At 40.6% G+C, this 13562-nt stretch overlaps 2 protein-coding genes across 2 annotated transcripts; one reads left to right on the forward strand and one right to left on the reverse strand.

Annotated features, from left to right (window-relative positions):
• Positions 1–1747: 1747 nt before the first annotated feature.
• On the reverse strand, positions 1748–12690 carry LOC105057417 (probable protein phosphatase 2C 33). Its single transcript, XM_073248532.1, has 8 exons — positions 11889–12690; positions 11627–11798; positions 11332–11549; positions 11126–11233; positions 10922–11047; positions 10561–10799; positions 3747–3962; positions 1748–3529 (listed from the first exon to the last, which is right to left on the reverse strand). Exons 1-8 carry the CDS (start codon positions 12105–12107, stop codon positions 3484–3486), a joined length of 1344 nt encoding a protein of 447 aa, XP_073104633.1. The 5' UTR covers positions 12108–12690; the 3' UTR covers positions 1748–3483.
• On the forward strand, positions 2228–3356 carry LOC105057416 (uncharacterized). The gene is made up of 3 exons (XM_019854877.3): positions 2228–2494; positions 2577–2845; positions 2999–3356. Exons 1-3 carry the CDS (start codon positions 2228–2230, stop codon positions 3354–3356), a joined length of 894 nt encoding a protein of 297 aa, XP_019710436.1.
• Positions 12691–13562: the final 872 nt, after the last annotated feature.

Here is a 13562-nt window from a genome sequence, read left to right on the forward strand (position 1 = left end):
CAGCTACCTCCTTTTTTAATCAAAATTGGGCTCAAGTTATTAAAAAAAAAATCAAAAATCAAAACTTGGCTAGATCGTGGAACTTGGACTTAGAGCAAAATCAAAATCAAGTTATAAAATAAATAAATAAAATAAAACAAAAATCAGACTTAGGCTGATGGGCTTAGAGTCTCTCTCTCTCTCTCTCTCTCTATATATATATATATATATATATATATATATATATATTATAGAACTAAGCTCAAATCAAGCCTATGTATACTCGAGTTTAGCCTGTTTAATAGGCAGACTTAAATTTCAAGCCTATTCTAGCTCGTTGTACTTAAAAATCAAGTACAGATCTGTCCAAAATAATAGAAATTCGAGCAAGCCAAATGAACTACTTAAATTTGAATAAATCTACTAGTTACTACTATGGATACAATCGGCCGAATCAAATAGCTAGAAGCTCGAGCTCAATTCGATTTAAAATTTTCGAACTCCAAACTTTACTTGAGATTGATCAAATCTTAATATTCAAACTCAAGCTTGACTTAATCAAAAAAAAAAAATAATACTGGAGGTTGCCTCAACTCAACTCATATATCAATCGAGCCTTAATTCGAGCCTAGGTTCAAGCTCGAATTCGAGCCTTAATCATTATTGACTTTTAAAAGTCAAAAGTTACGTCAGATTAAAAAAAATATAAATATTAAGTTTAAAATACTAAATTAATAGAGTAAATTATAAATTTTTTTTTGAAGTTTATGTTTATTACATTTTCACCTTGTTGTGATTCTAATAATGTGGAGGGCACCAATAGTCCCACATCGATTGTGAGTCAAGAGGGACTCGCACTTATAAGAAGAAAAAAATCCTTCCCATATGAGGCGCTTTTTAAGAACAAAACCGTGAGGCCTATGGGCCAGAGCAGATAATATCTTACATGACGGGCCAAGTCTTTGTCCGCAATAATGGTGCGCCAGGAAGGAGTCGACATCCGTCTCGATTCCTGGAGTTGAGATCTGCCTCGACTGACCGTGGGGCTCTCAAACTATATACATCAGAGTCCTCCTTGACTGAGAGGCTCTGTTGTGGTTCTAATAATGTAAAAGTACCAATAGTCCCACATCGATTATGAGTCAAGGAGGACTCGTGCTTATAAGGAGAAAAAAATTCTTCCCACATAAGGTACCTTTTAAAGGACAAAATCATGAGATTTATGGACCAAAACGGACAATACCTCACATGACGGATCGAACCTTTATCCGCAACACACCTCATAGTTTGTAAAATCTATACTTGCATCGAGTTAAATGAATGATGTTAGTAAAACTATTTGCCTCATCTGAAAAGTCGAAATTATCTCCAGGGGGAGAGAAGGAGACACATATTTTCTGATATCCTTGGATAGTTTTTATATCACTTAATACTAATTTAGTTATTTTTTAAACTTTCTCTGGTGTGATATATGAGTCCCATAAGATTAATCGTTTGCCTACTCTTTTTTTAAGTTATGAGTTAAAATGTTAGGTAATAAAAATTCTCAAAAGAACAAGTGTAGGTTTTTCAAATTATTAAATGTAAGTATAATTTATTTCTAATCTCAAAAAAAAAATATAATTTATTTAAATTGATAATATATATTATAAATAAAATATAAAATTATTAAAAATATATGTAGTAAATTAGGTTTGTGGACTTTCGAGTCAAATATTTTAAAATCGGAGCTTGTCTCAAATTTAATAATAATTGAGTCAAAATGGGCTTGGATCTAAGCCGGTCCGAGTAGTTCATATCCGTAATTACAGCCACTTTGCACTCTTGTCTGTACTCCGTTTGGCTTTTCTTCTCAAGTTGTTCTTTCCTTGGATGCCACTTGTCTCCATGCTTCGTCAGACCGCAGCAGATCTCTCTCCATAAATAAATAGAGCACCATCGTTGCCTTATTCAGGAGTCACCTCGAGTATAAAGTTTAAATCCAAAAATAAAAAATCACAAATACCCCGGTGGGAAAGATTGGAACAGCGAGAAAAAGGTTCCGCCACCCTCGCGACGACGGAAGGCCCAAGCCAGCTTCCCCAGCGCTTCATTCCTATCCATTCCCCATTCAAGAGGTTAAATTATTTTAATAGGCGGCATCTTTTTCGTGTTAGAGAAACAGCTTGCAAAGCCTGCACTAAGAAGTGCTACAAAAGCACGGGAATCCCTCCCACAGCACGCAACACCGCCACCTCTGCTGCAAGCAATGCTTCTCGTGGATTCCTCCCTTCTACCACATCCCAGGCCTTCTCTTTGTAATACCACCTCGGTTCCCGGAGTCCTATATTTCTGGGGCCGGTTCACATCCCAGAGATCATCCACCATGGCAATCACGCATGATGATTTGTCCCTCAGGGCCCACCGGAACACCGAAGTCAGGAGCAGGCTAGCTCTCTTCCTTGTGGCTCTATCCGTGGTCTGTGGCCTCTTCAGCTTCGTTTTATGCCTCGCCGCTGAGGGCTCGAGGACTGAGGTAAGCGTTAATGTGTTAAGGCCCCATGCTGAGTGCACAAAGCGTTTTGCGCCCTTTGAATCATCATTGAATACTTTGGCAGGCCACTTGGTATATCGTGGGCAACCAAGGCAATGGCGTTAAGGCATACCAGTGCGTCTACGACGGGAGCGGTCGGAGACCGCTGGGGTTTGCTGTGAGTGCATTCTTGCTGCTTGCGGTGGCCATGTTCGCAGAGCATGCCTATATGTTGGTTGCAGTTATAAGCTCTAAACCTCCGGCATCACTAGCCTGGTCCCCAGAGGATCCACGCTTGCCATCATCCTCCAAAATTCTTGCATGGCAGGCCTGTTTTCTTTTTCTGGCAACCTGGTAAGAATGTCTACATGTGCATCAAAAATCCAACTGCAGCTATCATCACCACATACGCCATGCCATATATCATCTGTCAAAGCCTGCATGGAAATGTGGTGACATGGAACAAACAGAGCAAAGAAATTTTGACCATTTGTGTTTTGCTTGCAGGATCTGTTTTACCATCGCTGAGGTGCTTCTGATGATTGGCATGGCCGTGGAATCCAGCCATCTGAGCCAATGGACAAAACCAAGGCCCAGCTGCCATGTAATTCGGCCAGGGTTATTTGCAGCAGCAGGAATTTTTGGATTGATAACGGTCTTCCTTGGGATCGCCCTGTATCTAACTGCCCTGAGGACACAATCGTTGCAGCAGGTGGCGGAAGGCACGCAGAGAGGAGCACCCAACACGGCTCACCAGCATCACGTAACCCCCAGTGCGCCAGAAGAGCCACATGCCGCGAGGGCACATCAAAGCCAGCCCCCGCAGGAGAATCCCTCACTCCAAAAGACCTCATCTTCAGCGTAACTTCAAATGGATTTTGGGTATGACAGCCATGTGCCTCATGATGATTTCACTGTAATTGAATTCAGTAAAATTCTTTATTCCACTACTTCATAAGCTGGGAGCTCTCAAACCAAAAACCTGAGGCCGCCTAGCGGATTGACAACAGGATTTCTTGAAAAATAACACTGTCATTACTGTTCCATAAAAATTTCCAACTGGTTAGTAATCAAACTATCACAAGAGAGAGCACTGGTGTTAGTTTACCAAACAATAAAGTGACAGCTTACAAACGGCATCAAACACAGTTTATTCTGCTTTCATTTTTTACATGTAGAAGCAAACTACCCTGAAAAACTGAATACTTGCATTGCTTGAAGAGAGAATTAAAAGGTGGTTCATCAGTCTTTTCACCTAGAAACTGTCGTCCGGCTTCGTCGTTTTCCTTCCATGGCATCCTTCTTTCTTCTGCACTCAACACAAAGATAAGGGCCCTCCTGTGGTTTTGATGTGGGTGAAAAATAAGAACCTACAGTAGCAGATAAACCCTCATTTGGTGTTTGATCCACTTGGCATATTGCACATCGGAAAGGCCCTGAGTTTGCCTTCAATGGGAAATTTTTACCCAACCTACATGAAAGCAGGTTTAGAGTAAGAATCTTCTCTAACGCACAAGGTAACAAGCATATTATGCCAAAGATTTACAAAAGACATGCTAGGGTCAAGTGAAACCGGCTCCCTAGGTAGACTGGCCACTCAACAGTAGAAATAATCTTAAACCTACTAAGAATCTATTCAACAAAAATCTAGATGTAAAGTGTACAAACTTACTTTCCATCATTCATGCAAACTAGGGATACGATACCCAAGAGTTAGATACATCAATCAGTAAGCCTAGGTGATAAACAAACTTACTCCAGTGGTCAGCCTAAACTACAAAATGCTGAACACATAAATCCCCATGCACATGCAAACAAAAGCCCGATCAACATAAGGAGAATCCTTGCCAAGTGCACTTTTAAGAAAGCATATGCTCACCATTGGGTGATTATTTTCCATATCCTTTTTGTTTTTTGAGCATGTGAAGCCCGGCCCAACTGAGCCAATTTTGGACTGAAGTTGGCAAGTCCTGCTAGCTTCAATTCAAGATTTGAAAAAAAAATTAGATTGGAACAGGAGAGGTCGTAATCGCCTGCCCGATCCTTGCCATGGGAGATAAGGCCACCGACCGGTGGCCGGTGAGGATGCCCCAGGCTGGTGCAGATGCGGCAGATAGCTGTTGGAGGCTGCTGCAACCAGCAAAGGGTCGGCATTAGGTCGGCCTTATCCCTTCCGCAATCCTTTTCTATCTAAACCCCACCTCTTGCGATTAAGCCACCACCGAAACCCATCTCCACCTCCTCGCCCTCCTTCCTCACCTCCAACAGCTGTCATGCTGCTACAACTGAGATTAATCACCCAAAAACCCCCACTTCCTCTCAAATTTCCCTGTTTTCTTCTCTCAGGGACTTTTGGGTTTGTTTTGCCGCTAGAAACCAGCACCACTGCAACCTATGACCATCGTCACCTCCAGTGAACCTCCTTCCCTCACCCTCTTCCACTTTCCCTCAAATGAAGCCCACATCTCCAATTTTCAGCCGAGCGAACACCCTGTTCCATGATATTTCTTTTGAGATTCGGCCATTCTTCTTAGTCGCCACCACTGCCAACTACCTTAATTGGCCGATGACCCACCCTGCCGCCAAGGCCTGATGACCACCAAGCCTCCCTCCTCCCTCCTCTTTTCTCTTCCTTTTTTTTTTTTCCCTCCCTCCCTCGCTGCTACCACCCTCTTCTTTTTTTCCTTTCTTTCGTCCCATTCCCTCATGAATTAATTATTCATGTAATTTCTATACTTTCATGCTTGTCAATTTCTCTTCTTTGATCCTTACACCAAATACTATGATCACTGATGGATCAAACCTCGACTTTGATTTTACCTTGCTCATCTCTCTCTCTCCGTCCCTCCTTTCTATTTCGATTGATTGATCCAGATCAAGCCTAATTTTCTATTTTTTTTTTAATTTGTGAATTAGATCTCACTTAGGGACCTTAGTTTGATTAGGTGGAAATGCGGATCCACATAGCGAGGCATGATCGTGACCCAATCCTCTGCATATAGGTAACCATGAACTCTATTTAAATATATGTATTAAATAATTATTAGATCCAGGGATTGGTCAAGACTCCTGGATATTAGGCTGGCTTCAGTGATTTGGACTAGAACCTGCTATGAAAAAAAATAAGCTATCCGATGCTTTATAGAAGTCTAATAAGATGTTTAATTATTTTGGGACTTAGTCGATTTTCCTGATTGGTGAAATTTCACAAAATTTTAGGATGAAAATTGTAAGTTACCTCTATCCCTAGTATGTTTTATCATGGACATGATCTAATTTGAATATTTGTTTAGTGCTATGATATTATGTTTAAATTAAGTATCTTATATGAAAATATTTTGTAAAATGTTGAATCGAATGTACATGATTTTCTTGGACACAATTTGTATTTTATTGTATCAAGAACACATTATGTGTCGGTTCCACTGCTCTCTAGTCTGGTTATGATCAAACGAATTCAGGATCTAGTCTCCTTCCAACCTTCAATGGGCAATCACTTGTACACACCGTTTGATAGTGTATTATAGTTAGAAGCTAGTTTTCTTTTGAACCTAGACAGACGAAAATTTTATCACCAGACATGCTGACAAGAACATGTTTCGCTGTGTGATATCAGAGCTAATTTTCTTTCGACCTTTAGTGGGGCAATCACTAGCGCATAACCGATGGACAGTATATTATAATTAGGATCTAATCTCTTTCGAGGCTTGTCATGGGCTAATCGTGGCCATAGTCAACGGGACCGAAAGAGTAAGAGTGGATAGTTGACCATTGATTGTTTGAAAAATTTATTTAGACCAAATGCACATTTTGATTCTATATTGATTGATATGACATGTTTCCGTACTCACTAAAATATTTTTATGAAAAATCATGCAATCTGAAAACTTATTTTTCTTGCACAAGATATTTAATTGAACTAGAGATTTTGGTAACTTACTGAGTCTGTAAAGCTCTCTCCCTTTTTCTATTTTTTTTATTCAAAAAAGCATATGGGGCATTGGGGCCAAGCAATGAGGAGCGTAGGACTTTAGATACAATTTGCTTAGTTTGGTTTTTGAATAAATATTGATTTATCCTTATTGGTCTTTATGAACCATTTTTATTGAATAAATGTATTAGAAGTTTGTTGTTGTTACCACTACCTGATATTGATATGAATAGATATAAATAAGAAGGCAAACCTTGCATGTCCTGTGGGGATAAACTCTACGGGTATACAGCCATATGCCACACCCCCAACTCAAGCCATTGGGTCAGGGTGTGATAGAGTAGCATGCAGGATTTGAGCCTGAACCTCCAACGACGAGCCCTTCAGGGAGAAGTGCCAACTATCTAAGCTAATAATTGTTGGCATTATTTGTATTAGTTCAGAAGTTATTGCTATCCCTTCTTTGTACATACCACTATTCCTCCTTCAAGCTTCAACAATTTTAGTTGGCCCATTTATGTGATCACATTTATCACTTCATTATATCATAATATCATTAGAATTTTTTTTAATAACAATGAAGAATAAAACTTACAGCCACGAAAATCCAATTTGATATCCTTCAACCTTTAGCTTGAATGATGCATAGAAGTGAAATGGGGAAGGCATCTATTCCAGAAGGGAAAGTCTCATTTCTCATACACATACACATGGATCTTCCCAATGATTTTGTTGAAATATGATATGTCTAATGTATCATAAGAAATTATAATTTTGACCCTATTCAACACCGCCCATGTTTCGCATACACCTCTTAGGTTTTAAAAAAAATAGTTGAATCCTTCTACTTAATTTTTGTTGCAATCTAACCCTTCCATCCATCTACTATAACCACAATAAAAGACTAACATAATGGTCACATGCATTTTAAAATTTGCTAAAATTTCTAACATACCCTTGTCCATGTCTAATTGAAGAGGAAAAAACTCCCAACCATCTTTGCCCCTCCAAGGACTCCGTTCGCACTTGCGGCTTGATCTATTGCCTCAACATCACCTCCTATGCCGCCGCCACTACCCGCATGGCCATTGTCCTCACCCCAATGGTTACCACCATCATTGGAACCTCCACTGTCATCATCTCTATCACGGCTGACCTCACCATCCTTAAGAAGCGCCCAGCTTCGCCAAGATGGTTGGGGACTCCGTCGCCATCGGTGACAAGATCTAGCACCAAGACTTTACCACTGATAACAAACACCAATAGTGGTTGGAGTGAGCACTGTTTATGCAGTAGATGGGGGCCATGGCGCCAGCTAATGTCTATGTGGGTGTCCTTATAGTGGCAACAACATTAGATGTTGCCTACAGTGGTGCTGATCACAATAGTGACAGCCATTGCCATGGTGTTGGTCAAAATTACAAAACCAGCCGTATCCAAAGCTGGCACCTAAAGCAATAATTGTTTAAGCTTAGTAGTCTTCCACCTAAGGTAATGCACCCATTTTGGAATCTTCCTTGAATCCCAAACCTACACTTGCTTGCCAAGTGCTTCCTTATTAAAAGTGCTTTTAGAATATCTGCTTCCCTGCGCCTGCATCTGCACCTATATCCGCTCCCACACAGGCTCCCAATTTAGCAACTAAGTAACAACCACTACTCATAGCGGTTTCAATTATTACAATAATAACAAAAACTGTTGAAGGTGCCTATGAAAGCAACAAAATGTGCCTACAACAGCATCGACCACAATAATCAAAGAGGCAAAAAGAAGGGAGAAGGGCCAAAAAAACTTAGCTATAGACAGTGTTACCTAAGCACTTGCCAAGAGTCTAAACGTCCTCAAGTATCAAATGTGCCGTCTGCAAAAATCTAGGCATGGGGACATGGCATAAACATACATACATATCTTTATCTAAGGGAAAAGAAATGTAAAAGTGGGGAGGAGAGAGAGAGATATGGTCAATAAAACAAAATAATCAAATGGCGATAAGTTTGCATGTCATTGAAGTTATTTGTTTGGCTTCATTTAAGATTACTTTAGATATGTTAAGTAACTTTGATAATTAACTGTGATAAATTTAGAGAAAGAAATAGTGATACCCAACATAAAATATACAGATAGCAATGATAACCTTATATCAAAAACATATTGATACTTTGCTTAAAGTGTCCAGCACTCAAAATTAAGAGTCCATTACATGATACTTCCAAAAACAGTAACAAGTATTGCACTTGTTGCTAATGTGAATAGAACACTCGAGTGTGGTGTCTAGTTGTGAATGGACACTACATCTCTAGTTTGCACTTGTTCTGACTTATCTTGGAAATGAAATAGCATGAATAGGTTTTGCAATTCAAATTACGGTTTGGTCTTGTTAATTGCTAAACTTTCACCTATTCTAATAATTCTGCACTAGAAATTTACTAAAATTTATCTGTGAATGCAGTATTTTAGAGATAATTTTCTGTCAGGGCTTATTTGTTCCCAGAAAGTACCACATACATCATTTAGAAAGGTCTCAATCACATAGGAATTAGGGTTCCATATCAGCAAACCCAAATCAATACTTGAACATTTCTAGTTACCTAAACAACACTGAAATATAGAACAGGCTCTGTAGTGTTGATTCTGGTCACATCACCACCATGAACCCTACCATGTTTTTGTCTATATTTTTAACCAATTATATAAGGAAATCCACATGACAAATACTTATCATCAATAAGTGCAAGTTGAGGATGATTTGTAGCTATCATATTGCAAGATGGTTTTAGTGAGTTCTATTTGAGTTCTTCTTTATTATGGCTAGATTTTTCTCCTTTTCTTTGTAAGTTATAGCTATTTGTCAGCTTATTCATTAGATATTTTATTCTTTCCACCTTCTTTTCATTCTCTCTCGGAATCTAAGGACAGAATTGGGGGTGGGGCCTGGGGAGGAAGAGGAGATGGGGGAGGAGGGTGTGGAGAGTATTTATATCATGAAGTGAAGACAGCATAAGGATCATCCACATGCATTGACATGCCCTTCACTGATAAGTAAAATCGAATGAAGAACTAGCAAGAAATTTACCAATAGCTGGTTAGGAAGAGATGGTTGACCATAAGGGCAATAATAAAATAAAACAAGCTCATAAAGATTTGTTTGCATTATCATGAGGGGAAAAATAAAAGAGGGTCTAAATCGATATCTTAATTTACACAAAATCATGAACCAACAAGGATAAAAACCAACAAAAAATACAAATTATCTATTGCAAATTTAAAAAAAAATCCATTTCGAACAGTGTAAAAATGTGCATGACAATTGACATCCATCGTTACGTGCAAACATAAAAAATAAGAAGCAAGATAATGAGAATTGGTTTTGAAAAATAAAGCAAATGTATGTTGAATTAGTGTAAAGCATTATAAAGATTTTAACCAGGGCTTATGTATTATCATGATGAAACCTTATTTTTACATATCAGTAGACCAGCATTCATAGTTGTCCTTGCAACTAAACAGAATTTCTTTATTCAAATATATTATCACCATAGTCATGCAACAGACCAAGCCACCCTGAGATTCACCAGAGGGCTTTGTGACAAAAATGTACTATTTGAGGTCTCACTAGAACCTATTGGAATTAAAATATCTAACCATGAAAGACAAAAATGTCATAGAAACATTTAAAGAATGGTCTGGGAGTTTCATTAAATAGACACAAGTACAGGAATTCCACAAATATAATTTGATGATCCATCAAAAAAGGATGCATATAGAAATAAATATAATTTGCTATAACAGAGCATGGAAGAATCTGGTTAACAATACAAAATTAACAAATTTGCAGTGCTGTGACGTAGAGAAAACTTATTGTGGAAGATAAGCTAATATATCCAGCCCCTCTGCTCTTTTGTGCTTAAATTTTATGTTGTCTCAGAAAAATATGATCTCAACAAGAATTATGAATTTCTGGATAAAATTTGTGGAAGATCTTTTGGCTCACAATGGAAAGAAATTCATAAACTATTTGGAAAAAGACTTTCCCAGCACAAATAATGCAATAAATTGTGTTATGAAGCATAATAGATCATATATCATAGCATGATTAACAATAAAACAGGATAATAGATATGATTAGATGAAGTCACACCTTTCTTCCAGTATTGCAGAACCCTCTTCAAATAGTTCCTCAACCACACCAACAGAAGAAAGTTTGTTTGTATGTTTACCCGCAGTGTTCTGTGACTTTCTCCCAAAAAGAAGAGATGTAAACTTATTTTGATGCTTTTTTGGAGACAGTGGTAGGATTAAAGGATCAGGAGGAGGTGGAACAATATCAACGATAACGCAAGTTGTGTCATCTTTCAGGCCACTTTTTCTCAAAGCTTCCTAAATAAATCAAATCCACGATAACTCATCCACGTGAGCTTACCACTAGCGACAAAACCATAGTACTGAGACAGATAACTGTGAGAAATAAAAAGAGGTGACCTATTAATGAATAGCATCACCTTAACAACAAGCTTTGCAGCAAGTTCTGCAGGTATCCCTCGGCAAGCCTTGGCAGCCATCTCAGATGACAAAGCATCCCATATGCCATCTGATGCAATTATTAGGCGTCCTCCAGCTCTTGATAGCTAAGCATCCAATCAAGAAAATACATCAGTTGATAGGAAATCAAATATAACTGAGCACCAAGTTTGATTTGCACTCACCTTCACTTGCTTAACATGTGGTATCGGGACGATGAATTCACCCACATCCGTATCACCTATTGACCTTGAAAGGCATAAGCCACCCGGCCAGCAGCGGAGCGGACCCACCTGAGAAGGCAGCATGAAAGAAACAGGCTTACAGATCCTAATGAAATAAATTTCGATCATAGAACTTGCAAAACAGAGTTCATTTACACTGTATGTACCTCCTGCCCGCCAGAAAGATTAAGCCTCCCCACCTCCCCCCCACTGGCAGTAACGCGTTCCCTCTCCTCAGCATTCTCTTCCAGCCTATGATCGACAGTCAGCAAAGAAACCACACCACCCTGTGTATCCAGTATGCACCGCGAGTCACCCACCGATGCAACCGTGACCGTCCACCCATCAACCACGACGAGGGTCACGGTGGTTCCCGAAGTCTCTCCTGCGGCCAACAATCAAGGATCAGATTTTTACTAGCAAACAAACAAAAACGACAAGGAGGCACGCACCAAAACTTGCCTTTTCGCTGGAAATCTATATCAGTCCTCACGAAACCAGCAACCAGAGCCTGTGGAAGGGCCTGGAGCCACTCCTCCCTACCAAGCCCCGGAGGAATCGCACTCATAACATTGTCCAGAAGATGCTCTTTTGTGAACACGGCCGCAGACACTCCGTTGTGCCCATCAAAGATCTACAGCCAAGCGCCGAATCCAGTAATCGAACCCGAAAAGAAGCCGGAAGGTGAGTAGAAATAAGAAAGCAAAGGAGACAGCGATGATACCGCGAAGACGGAGAAGGAAGAGGAAGGGTTGCCGGGGATCCGGAGGCAGTCGGGCTTGACAAGGAAGTAATCCTCGCCCCGCTTGGCGAAGGCGTGGTGGCCGCACTTGACGGTGGGCTTCTCGGACTTGTCTCCGTGGAGCTCGCGACCAATAAGGGTGGCGAGAGGTACAAGGGGGGGTCTCATGCTCGGATCCCGGCGCTGCCGGACGTCGGTCATCGGCGACGACTGCGCGGTCCACTCAGAACCCTAGTCCATTCTCCTTCCACTCCTTGGGACACCAATCTCATCTCATAAACCGCATTTTTCTGCCACCATTCGGATCCAGATCAGGACAAAAGATCCAAAGCAAAATATCAAGAAATGGAATGACGGAAACCCTAAGCGAGATCGGCGGAGGGGATCGGATGCCCCAATGCCGGTCGGAGAGGGTTTGAGAAATCAAGAAAAAGGGAAAGATAGGGAAGAAAGCAGGGTGGGAGGGGATCCAATGGGGCGAAGATATCGAGGAGGGATCGCGAGAAATCAACGGAGCCCACGGGTTCCGGATTTGGCACGAAACAATGAGAGAGGGAGGGGGGGGCGGTTGTTGCGGGTCTCTGCAATCTCTAGTCTGTGGCAGTACAGAAAGAAGAGAGAGAGAGAGCAGTAATGCGGCTGAATACAGGGGAATAAAATTTCGAGAGAGAATAGGTGAAGGAAGGAAGAGGCAGAGTCGGTACTGGGTTGCAAGAGTGGAGGAACCTGGGAGGCGATCTGTTATGCTTTGTTTTTCCAGCTGTCTGTCCCACTCCCTCCCACCAACTGCGTCGGGTTCTTGTGCTCACGAAATGTGAGCTGGAAACTTGGCTTGGGACTTGGGAGGTTATTAGTTAAATGTTATTCCTGTCAAACTTATGGTAGTTATCCTGTATATAATAGTGCCAGTCATCGCTGAAAGCTGACCCGACGTTGGGCGCCAAGCCAACAAGATCACTGGAGAGGTCGGCAAAGATTCTCATCTAGTCGGCAAGATCGGTCTGAGATTTGTTGCCGGTCTCCTTGCTAAAGGAGTAGGGTCAGATGGCAGTGATTGTACTCGAACAAGAGCTTCTGCATTGGATTCGACCTGAAACAGGAAAAAGAAAATCTGCTTGCTAAAATGTGTCTGGAAAAGACCCTCCGATCTCTGAATCAAAAGATGATCTCTAAAAACAAAAAGGTTTGAAGTGGCAGAGTAGCAGCATAATAGTGGAGTCCAGAGAACCTATTTAAAGGTCTTCCGGATATTGTTTATATGGATGAAGATCAATGCCTATCACCAAGCAAATTGGGCACGCATGCTAATGGCTCAGTGACAATCCAAGCGCCGATCCTGCATATTTTGCCCATGCAAATTAATCGTGCGTGATCATGAGGCAAGCTATTATAGCCACCAATTAGAGAGAATTCAAAATTTAAATATTTCTGCATGCTTTTATTCCAACCATATGGCGAGCTCTCATGAACTGAGTTGCCATGTCCACTAAAGTTGATTCTAAAGCACATCAGTGTCAACCTGTAGGTAGAAACATGCATAATACTTGCACTAAATGAATTTGAGAATTATTCAAAAATAATCTCATTTGGCTACTGTTGCTATTGATCTGCCATGTGGAGATGGTGTTGATGACATTCACACAGGTCGGTTGTCAG

Source organism: Elaeis guineensis, chromosome 14 (genome assembly GCF_000442705.2).
Source record: "Elaeis guineensis isolate ETL-2024a chromosome 14, EG11, whole genome shotgun sequence".
Taxonomy (NCBI): Eukaryota; Viridiplantae; Streptophyta; class Magnoliopsida; order Arecales; family Arecaceae; genus Elaeis; species Elaeis guineensis.